We start from the raw sequence: 11,349 nt of genomic DNA, 5'->3' as shown, positions 1-11,349 counted from the left end.
GTTTTTTTTTACTCCAATACTATTAAAATTGCAATTTATAAAATCTTTTGTTAATGATTGTTTGAGTGACTCATTCGTAATTGGTTCTTTTCAGCTGAAAGCAATTGCTTAACAACTCTTAATGCTATGCAAAGTGAAATGCGTGTTTTGTAAGTTTCCTATGTTGCCACATTATGAAACCTTTTGTGCACAAAATTTTGGCCTCTAAGAAGCTTCATAGAGTTCTGACTGAAGGTGTTCATATTTCATCCTAGTCTATTACAGTGACCCCCCTGGAATAATAGGGTTGTGGTGGAAGGGGGAGGTTGACTTCATGATATTCTTGTGGAGAAGGTAATAAAATGTAGAGTAGACGAGGTAACTGTTAGGTGGATTTATAGCTGGTTGACTGACCAAACCCAAAGAGTGCTCACTAGCGGTTCCTTGTCATCCTGCAAAACAGTGACTTGGATAAAGGTATTGAGGGCATGCTCATCAGATTTGCAGATGACACCAACCTGGGAGGGGTAGCAGTGCCACAGAAAACAGAATCAGGATTCAAGATGGCCTTGACGTATTGGAGAACTGGGCCCAAACAACCAAAATGAGGTTCTAGACTTAGGCAGGAAGAACCAGCTGCACAAGTTTAAGATGGGGGACACCTGGCTTGCCAGTAGTACATGCGAAAAGGACCTAGGGGTCTTGGAGGACCACACGCGTAACATGGGTCAACAGTGCGATACAGCACCAAAAAAAAAAACACACAAAAAAAACCAATGCTATTCTATGTCATCGGAAACATAGTGTCCTGATCAAGGGAAGTAATCGTCCAGGCATAGGCAAACTCCTGCCCTCCAGATGTTTGGGACTACAATTCCCATCATCCCTGACCACTGGTCCTGTTAGCTAGGGATGATGGGAATTGTAGTCCCAAACATCTGGAGGGCCGGAGTTTGCCTGTAATAGTCCCATTCTATTCTGTCTTGATCAGACCACACCTGGAGTGCCACAGTTTAATAAAGACATTGAGAAGCTGGAATGTGGGCAGAGGAGGGCGACCAAGATGCTAAAGGGTCTGGAAACTAAGCAGGGGGTTGGACTAGATGACCCTCGGAAACCCTTCTAATGCTACAGTTCTATTATTCTATTCTGTAATTCATTTGCATGCTTATATGGAGGTTCTGCACCAAGAGTAGGAAACCTTTGGCTCTCCAGATGTTCTTGGACTCTAGCTCCCAACAACCCTAACCAATAGCCAGAGATGGGACTTGTAGTCAAAAACACATGGAGGGCCCCATGCTCTCTACCCGAAGCTCTTTGGTTCTTGCTCTTAGTTTTCTGTGTTGTGATATGTTTCCCCACCACCACCACCAGTTTTTGCGTTGTCACCTACAGAAATCTGATCCAATAGAAACAAAGTTTTATCTCCCCTCTCTGGCAGTTATCAAAACAATACCATTTGGTTATTACGGTTGCTACAACATAATCTGCGTGCCTCACTTAAACAATGGGTTGGATCCAAGGGTGCTGTTCTGCATGTGGAAGGCATCTTCTCCTTGCCTTACAGTTGTTTTAACAACTCTCGTTAGAGCACTAAATCCACAGATTCTTCAGCTTGTGCAGTTTCTGGCACAAATCGAAGCATGAGAACGGCTATAGAAGCTGCATGAACTCTTGCAGAAGAGTTTGTGGAACAATTTTAGCAGCTATTTTACTTCTGCACACGGATTTTCAGCTCCATTATCAGAGAGCCCTGCTTATTCTTTGTCTTTTAAAAAAGTCCATACTAGAATGTAAGAAAGGCTTTTCGTTAGAGATGCTTAATAGCTGTCTTGCCTGCATTGTGTGCAGTTGCACGAACTTGCATGGTGGGAGCACGAAAGGCCCACAGTTTATGAGACATTAACTTTATTTCTGTATTGCCACCAAACAGAGAATTTATTTTATTTTTTAAAATCAGGCATTTTTCATTTTATAGATGGATATTTTTCTTCTACTTATGTGTGTCTGAAGCTCGGTAAAGATTTGTCAAAGTGAGATTCTAATAATTAGGTTTCATGATGTCAGTTGTTTTCTTTAAAGTATCAAGTTTAAAAGTATCCTGACAACTCTGTTATGGACATGGCCATTAAAACCTCTAGTTTGTAGTGGTACGTTGAATGCAAAATCTTTTACCATTACGGAACAGTTTAGTGGGCCCCTTTAATGAGCTCTATATATTTAAAATGCCTATTTCCTGTCTGAAGCTAGAAAAACACTAAAAAGAAAAAAAGAAAAAGCTAAAGACTGAAAACTTCTGCTTTTGTTTAGTCTGTGGTAGAATTATTGATGTTGCTTTCATGATCAGTGATTGATTTAAGAGTATTTTTCTTTGTATTGTATTCAACATTGATTCCTGTAACTATAGTTCAGTTATTTTGAGCATTGAGTGAGCTTTTGTTTGGCCTGTATAGAATTCACCTTGTAACTATTATGATTTGTTAGGTCTGTGTGCTTAGATTTAGGCCTTACACCAAGGACCAGATTCAAAGGACCATTGGGAGAGCATCCATGTATGGAAAACCTGGAAGCCTCAGCATTGACCCAGAGCAAGAACATTAAATGTTTTGTATGGGAGACAGGACTTTATACACGTTATTACATGGCCTGTGTGCATTGAAAAAATTACACATACTTAGAAACAAGAGAAAGTTTCATGTATGACATTTCTTGTATGCATGCAAGGATACTAAGCAAGATCACTTGCTTAGAAGCCTAAGGCTGTGTAAATTTATTTGGAAGGAGGTCCCATTGAACAAATTGCAATAGTATGTGCAATAGACATGCAATAGTAATGGGTGGTATGTGGCCAGGATTATAAGGGCGGTAGTTACTAGGCAGCAGGTTTTCCATCCATGAGATAGAAAGTAAACGTCCATACCATTTGATCAAGAGAAGCATGAATATAATTTGAGAACAGAACAGTAGTAATTCATAAAACAGGAGTACAATATTTGGCTCCAGGAATTATACTGGTCGTATATATGATTGCATCTGTTTGGACCAGAGTGCCAGTGAGGGCCTAGTCTGCGAGACCAGTAGGAACTCCACAAGCATAAATACAATGCATGACTTGTAATATTTATAATGTTTAACCTTTGAAGTCATACACCTCCTCCCACAGTCCTTTATCCGAATCGAAATGCAGCCTCCAGCTCACTGTGATGGGCAATCATGTTACAATTTCAAGAGCTTTAATATTGTGAGCAGTGGAAGTCTGGAGGAACCAGTTGCAATTAGTAAAAATGGATTCACTTCCTATTTGTTTAAAAAAATACCCCAAAACCATTGGCTCAAATTGCCTTCTGTCCACAGAGGGACACCACGGGATGCAACTTACTGTCCTTAGGCTTTGGATGAAAAATTATTATTATTATTATTATTATTATTATTATTATTATTATTATTATTATAGGAAGCAATAAACTTAGATGCATTTGATCTGGGGGGGGGGGGACTGCATCAATAAGTTAGGCTTCCTTGGTGGCCTGGACAGATTTTTACCATGGCCTTGATACATTTTTCCATATTTGGAGGCAAACCAAATAGTGAGTCTCGGCCAATTTTCTGTTGCAAGAAAATCAAGGCATTTCTTACACGAATAAAGCTACTTGATATAACCTATATTATAACTCTAAAATTTTTTGCCTATATGACATGACATCATTCAGTATCTGCGTATATACAACATCATTGCACTTTGTGCATATTTGATTTTCATCTTCAAAGTTCTGCTTGCCTGAGTCATAGTCCTGTTATGTCATGAATTCAAACTAAAAAAAATCAGAATTTCACATATCAAATGTCGTCTTTTCAAGTAAGCAATGGTTCATTTCATTTAGGTATTTTTTGTACTTCCTTATTTCAGGAGTTTTGTAGCAGCAGCATTGAAGGGTTTGCTGCCTTCTTGCTTATTTTTGGCTGAAATTTTTGTCTTGCTTAAAAACATGCAATGTGAGAAAAACAACTTACTGAATCAGATCTCTCCCTTTTTTTTAATGTTGAGACACCTGGTCTGAAATGTGAGCCAAAGCAAGCCAGAAGACTTGTGAGGAGAGGCACAACCTTAATCAACCACATAAAAAGGAATATCAAAAAGTAAGGATAGTGGCATGCAGAGAAAAGTTAAGAGCTCTATGCTCCTCCTTCATTCCAATTCAATATCCTTATTTTAAAAACCTGAGTGTTTTCCTAAAGCCAAATTGTGCGTGTCTTGCCACTTCATTTTTGCTGTTGATAATACATTTTGTCCAGCTTGGTTGGCACACGTTTAGATTACTGAGTTCGTGTTGGGTTTCATGTTGAATATATGAAGGCCCCTTATGCTGAGTCAGGCCACTGAGCCATTAGCTTTTGCACTGACTTCTCTTGCAGTTGCTCTTCAGGTTCTCAGGCGCAGGTCATCTGATGATGCCAGGGATTTGAACTTCGAACCTTATTTATGCATGGGGCTGTGGCCTTTCTCTGTAAATAGCAGTCTTTGAAACCATAAAGTAAGCATTTGACATTGGGTTCTTAAAATGCCATAGAAGTATTCTGTAGGCCACAACTATTACGGACAACTTCCAACCCCCTCTGATCTTAGGTACTTAGGACGACTGTTTCCAGGGACCCAAATTAGAGTGACTTTGCATTGCTCAGAGTCACATGACTGGCATACTAATTTTGTGTTCATGTCCTATTTGGGCTGCCCATAAGCATCTGTTTGACCACCGTGAGGACAAAATACTGTGCTAGGTAGGCCTTTGGTTGGATCCAGCAGGACTCTTACATTCTTATTCTAAATTTATTCTCTTGCCAGGAATGCATGATGATGACGACAGAAGGCTGAATGCTTGTCATACAGAAGTTCTCATGGCTGCAAAAGATGGGTTTCTTAGATTCTTGTGGTTCTTTTCTGAGAGCGCATTGATGCACACTAGAGAGATTCCAGCTCAATTCATATGAATGCAGGACTCCTCCTGGTCTATAGAACTATTAGTCTCCAAATCATAGTTCTGTGGTAGCGCATAGGGTGTACAAGGTTCTAGTTTCAGTTCATGGTGTCTCTCATGAGAGTGTGAAGTCAGCTCCTGCCAAAGGCACTGACAAGCTGATGCCAGTCACAGCAACTAATAGCAGTATGTGGAAAACAAAAAATGATTGGGAGTGCTTGGAGCAAAACTGTGGGTGTTTATTCATTTGACAAAGGCTTACCTTTTACTTCTAGATTTTTCTAATTATATACTTGGATCCCCCCCCCCCCAAATCATTTCACATCAGATGTATTTCTCCCCTGAAACTGAGAAACAAGGGTATCCTAAATTTCCAGAAAGTATTCCGTTTACTCTCAACATTGGTTAATAAAATACCAGATGGGTGCCAGGACACAGTCTAATAAAATATAAGGAAAAGGGATCTATGACTACACACTGCTCAAAATAGTTATTTCAGTCCATCGGGATGGATAGAGAATTGGGAGGATTACAGGCCCTTTAATCCAAACTCCCCACAACCCAGTGTCAGAGGAGTTTGGATTGCATCCTAAACTGGGAAAACAAAAGGTGGATGAATTTAAGGTAATCCAGTTCTATCTGTTTAGTCAACATGCTGACTTGTGATGTCAGGAGATACAGAGCTAAAGGATCAGTGTGTGAGAGAATGCTTTGGAACCACAACAGTTTGGTCTTGGAAATTTTGAGTTTGAGGCAGCCACGAGACATCTGAATAAATATAATAGGTGGAGAGCCAGACTAGACAGTGCAAATGTTGAATGTCTGTTCTTAGGTGGTTTTTCTTCGGCCTGTCAGAAGAATCATCAGAATGTAGAGCATAATGAAGTTAGGTTGGAAGGACCAAGACAGAATAGAGACCCATACATTAGCTAGCAAGATAATATTTGACAAGGATGCTTTTAATAGACTGCAGAAAAAGGAGGGCAGACAACCGTATAGTTGGAAGCAAGAGAGTCAAAGGGAAAGGGTATACGGCATGTCTCAGGCATGTGGTGGTTAAGAAAAGTATACAAATCAGCCAGAGGTTAGAAGAGTCCAGGGATAGGTTCTCCATCCCCTCCAAAATGGGGGAAGAACTTGGAATGTTTGATAAGGAACGAGCTGGGGATGGGGAGAGTTATAAAAGGAGAATCATGGTAGCGGTTAAGATGGAGTAGGGTGAAAGGGGAGAGTAGCTGTCTTCTCAGAGGATAACTGATGGGGAAGGAGGAAAGGACCGAGAACAATGGAGGAGAACGAGGTGAGTGCCTCAGCAGAAAGTGAGGAAGAGTTGGAAAGGTAGACCTTAGATGGATAAGATAGGCCGGGTGTTAATTAGAGTGGTGTAATTATGTTGCTTTGGTGGGGAGGATGGCATAGGAGAGGAGACTGGGTGAACTGCACTCTCCTTTATTTAGACTGTAATTAAATTTTGAACATAAATATACAATTTGTTGGCCTAATAATTTTGTTTGCCAATCCTAAACCTTGTTTCAAGTGTGCGTGCTTTTTATTTAGAAATAATAATGCATCTCTTTGTGAGATATTTCCTAAAGTAGCTAGTATTTTTGCAAGTATAATCCTGAGTTCCCCCCAGTGCATGTTCAATTTAATGGTGTATTGGCATAGTAGCCCATTTTTCTAATTGCTTTTTAAAAAGCGATAATTTGACTGTTGTATGTAGCGGTTCTCCAAAGATAGATATTATTAAGGTGATGAACAGCTCTGTTTGGCTTTATGCTTATCAGTAACCTTTACTCATAATGTGATATTGTCTGAATGTCTTATTTTGTTCAGCTTTCCCTAGCCCTGATGAAGCCTTAGGCTGCTGTTTCTTTGAGTTACTGATAATTTTTTATCTGATTAACTGACACATTTAGTTGAAATCAGACACAGCCCTTAGGCTGGGCATGGATTTAATTTAAAAAGTATCAAAGGTTTGCACTGTGTGCTGTTTAATCATCATGTTTATCAGGCAAGGAAAAATTACCGGAAGGACCATAGGGAGAGGGTTATCTTAAGGAGCAGTAGCTTGGGAAATTGACAATAACTACAAGGTAATTTACTGCTAACTTTCACTTTCATTAATATAACATTTCCCACTAATAATTACAGTGCATGTAATATACTAATTAAATGGAAAGCATTATCACTAATTTTCTTCTTGCTGAACTCAAGGAATTGTGTAACAAGAGGATTAAAAAGCATGTGTAGTTATACTGTGTTTAATCCACTAGCAAATTGGGCAGCCCGTAGAATTTTGTTATTGCATTCAGTTACTTTCTTATAGCAGTTCTTATGGTCTCTATTTTGGAATTCTTCCTATTTGATCATATTTGGCAGCAAACCATTGAAGCTCAACCTGGAACCTATGGTTTATAACAACTTTAGCTTGGTTGCAAATGCCCCCTTTGGAGGGTGAAGTGCTGGAGAGAGTGGTAGCTGAGAAATTGCTTGAGCTCCTAGACTGAATCAAATTACCTAGACTGAATCAACCTTTGTTGCCCTGATGGACTAGCAATGGGGGACTGTGTTTTGGCCCCAGGGTCTTCCTGCTGGCTTGTAGTCCAGGGTACAATATTGTCCTCAGTGCTGTTTAATACAAAAGTGAAGCTACTGGGTATGCTCACTCAATGTTCAGGTAAAGTACAGGTAGTGGTTGGCACACAAAATACTATATGAACAAGTCAAGGTAGCAAAACTTTCAGGACTCTTCATACAACCGCCGAACAGTTACGTAGTTCCAATTTTCAGCGAAGAAGGCATGTTATCCTGCTGCAGAAAAAAGAATAGACTCTTGTGACAAATTAAGTATACTCTGGTTATTTCCCACTTAGACTACTTTAATGTTTTCTATGTGGGACTATCTTTGAAGGTGACACAGAAACTACAACTAACCCAGAATGCAGCAGCTAGACTGGTGACTGGGAATGGCTGCCAGGACCATATAACACCAGTCCTGAAAGACCTACATTGGCTCCCAGTATGTTTTTGGAGCACAATTCAAAGTGTTGGTGCTGACTTTTAAAGTCCTAAACGGCCTTATCCCTGTATACCTGAAGGAGCGTCTCCACCCCCATTGTTCAGCCTGGACACTGAGGTCCAGCTCCGAGGGCCTTCTGGTGGTTCCCTCACTGCGAGAAGTGAAGTTACAGGGAACCAGGCAGAGGGCCTTCTCAGTATGTATGTAAGCAAGAACCATAGAGTTAGAAGGGACCATGAGGATCATCTAGTCCAGCCCTCTGCAATGCAGGTATCTTTTGCCCAACATTAACACCCAATGCAGGAATCTTTTGCCCAACAGCCAAAGCACTGAATTAAGAGCCTTATGTTCTATTGACTGAGCTAGCCCTTGTTAAGGTAGTGGCACCCTGTGGAATGCTCTCCCATCAGATATCAAGGAAATAGACAGCTTTATGCCTTTTAGAAGACATCTGAAGACAGCCCTGTATAGGGAAGTTTTTAATATTTGATGTCACGTTGTGTGTTTATATTCTGTTGGAAGCTGCCCAGAGTGGCTGGGGCAGTCCTGTCAGACGGGGTACTACTACTACTACTAATAGCCTACACTTTTGTAGACTTGGTTTTCAGTTGCTATCCATGTTGTCAGTACTTTTGAGGCTTGATAGCACTGACATCATGGTACATTTGATTGACATCCTATGCCCTTATAAAATGTGGGTTTTGGGGGGCGGGGGTTATTGGGTTGTTGTTTTTATTTTGATTATATATTTTGTGGTTTTATATTTTGATTTTATTTTGTGAAACACCCAAGGACCTCCGGGTATAGGGCAGTATATAAATAATAATAATAATAATAATAATAATAATAATAATAGTAATAATAGTAATAATAGTAATAATAGTAATAATAGTAATAATAATAATACATGAATGTACCCTTTCATAACTTTCCCCCCACAAAATAATACTATGTCACTATGGTTACTGTTCTGCACATTCACTGCTGCTTATCTGAAAGGGTTCTGCTCTGTAAATTTTGAAGTGCATGCTACATCTTTGTTCTGAGCAGATCACATCAAACAAGCAACCATCCCCCCTCCCCCCAAACTGCAATGCTGTGGTGTTACCATGATGACTGCGGAATACCATGCATTTAACTTAATGGTACTAGTGGTTAACTAGTTGGACCTGTGTGTAACAATTTAAGATAATCCTGTAGATATTTATAATGTGCATTTAGCCGGCGCCTTAAGCACTACAGTCAAGTAATGAAGACGATCACTACTTAAAGCAATGCCTGCTTTTTCAAGTTTAGAAAGGATAGTTTTTTTTCCTTAAAAAGAAATAGACTTTTAAACTTACAGCTACTTTCAAAATGTGTTGTACTAAGTTATTAAGACACTGTGGGTTCATTCAGTGATGAAGAGACTAATATAGCTACATATTTATTGTTAAAATATTACTAGAATACTGGAGATGCAGTAGATAATGACTTACTGGTATTTAAGCATTGCTATTACTATGTCCAACTCAGGGCGGGGGATATAATTTATGTATCATAGCTCAGGGTTGGTGAACTTTTTTGACTCAGTGGGCCAAATTTGACATCTGGGCAATATAGTTGTTATGTTGGCACCTGTCACTCACATAGCACCATTGAAGCTTAGCTGGATGTTAGCAATGTAATGCAGAATACAGTGGTGCCTCGCAAGACAAAATTAATTCGTTCCGCAAGTTTTTTCGTCTAGCGAATTTTTCGTCTTGCGAAGCACGGTGTCGGAAAAGTTTTGGAAAAGCTTCAAAAATCACCAAAAACCTCAAAAAAGGCTACCACACCGCGTTCTATGAGTTGCTCCTCGAAGTCAAGTCGCAACTGTATTAACAGTGTTAAGAAAAAGGAAACAAACTTGCAAAAAGCCCAAGACGTTTTCGTCTTGCGAAGCAAGCCCATAGGGAAATTCGTCTTGCGAAGCAGCTCAAAAACCGCAAAACCCTTTCATCTAGCGAGTTTTTCGTCTTGCGAGGCATTCGTCTTGCGGGGCACCACTGTACATTGCCCTCCTACCTTATCTAACAATTCCTTTGGGAGGGAGCTAAACAACTGGGACACCACCCCTGAAACTTTCCGGTTTTAAGTCTTTGCTTACCACACCTCTCAAGGCAGTAGAATGCAAAACAGGGCATAATTGATGGGTAGATTCATATGAGAGAAGTCAGTCATTTGAATGCCCTGGTCCGGGGCAATTTAGGGTGTTATAGCTAATGACCATCACTAGGGCTGGGTGATATCTGGTTTTTAGCATCGTGATATATCACCAGTTAATCATCAATATATACTGATATATCACAAAGTCTGAAATAAGAATGCAGCTATGTAGAAGTAGTGGCTGGCTTCATGGTTTTTCCTATATTGTCATTTTTGCCACTGCCTACTCTTATGATTTGCTACCTCTTGTAGGAGGTGGGGAGAGCTGAGCTGATGGAGTTAACAGGGGCTGCAGGAATCGAGAGAAGCTTGGGCTGGCTTCACGGTTTTTCAGTATGATTTTTGCATAGGACACACAGAAATCATGGTTATTGATATATTGCCAGGTCAAAAATTATGAAACTGGTATCACAATATGGACTTCAAACTGGTTTGTGATGATATATCAATATGTCGCCCAGCCCTAACCAGCACTTTGAACTGGGCCCAGAAATAAAACTGGAGATGGTGCTAATTAAAGAAGACTGGAGTAAGATGTTTAGAAAAGTAGATAGCAGAAATTCATCTAGCTGCAGCACTGTTGTGGATATCAGTAGCTCCCAATGATTGCAAAGGCCAACATTTTTGTGACTTATAGCTCTGATATGGGCATCATTTGTATGTAGGGCTATTGAGTTGTGTCTCTGATTATGGACTTCAGTTGTCATTCATGTTTTTCCCTTTTCATACATAAGGCTGAGTGAAAGTCAATACAATCCATGTTATTGGATACGTCATTAACTTATTTTTTTCTGGTTTTTATGTGTATCTCTTCCATTTCAGGATGAGGAGGGTGTGGAAGGTGTTTCTGTAGGGGCCATTCTTTCAGACTACCAGCGGGTCCGTGTAGAAGATGTGTAAGTAAAATTACTCTCTGTGTTACAATGCATAGTAAGCAAGTTGTAGAAGCACCTTTAAGCTATTGTTGCTTTTAATAAAAAAAACTAGGATTGCAGAAAAACCATCCAAATTTGAAAAAGAAATATTAAGATTTAGAGTTAAAAATTTATCTAAAATGTATAGGATACTATTAGATTGAGAAACTCAAGAAGAATTTGTGAAATCATCTGTGATCAAATGGGCACAAGATGTGGGTCATAATATTGATCTGAACCTGTGGGAACATTTGTGGGAAATAAATTTAAAATT

The 11,349-nt window shown here is 39.7% G+C and overlaps 1 protein-coding gene across 5 annotated transcripts in view; it reads left to right on the top strand.

Moving 5' to 3' along the window:
- The window catches only part of DPH6 (diphthamine biosynthesis 6), a 239,730-nt gene that overhangs the window by 38,969 nt on the left and 189,412 nt on the right, over nucleotides 1-11,349 (top strand). For all 5 annotated transcript variants that reach the window (XM_081208459.1, XM_081208461.1, XM_081208458.1 and 2 more), the window contains exon 4: nucleotides 10,984-11,057. In XM_081208459.1, the coding sequence (XP_081064585.1) occupies nucleotides 10,984-11,057 (74 nt within the window). The remainder of the gene's footprint in view (nucleotides 1-10,983; nucleotides 11,058-11,349) is intronic.

Source organism: Podarcis bocagei (assembly GCF_964188305.1).
Source record: "Podarcis bocagei genome assembly, chromosome: 1".
Taxonomy (NCBI): domain Eukaryota; kingdom Metazoa; phylum Chordata; class Lepidosauria; order Squamata; family Lacertidae; genus Podarcis; species Podarcis bocagei.
Note: the sequence above shows the minus strand (reverse complement) of the source record. Positions and strands in the feature narration are given on the sequence as shown.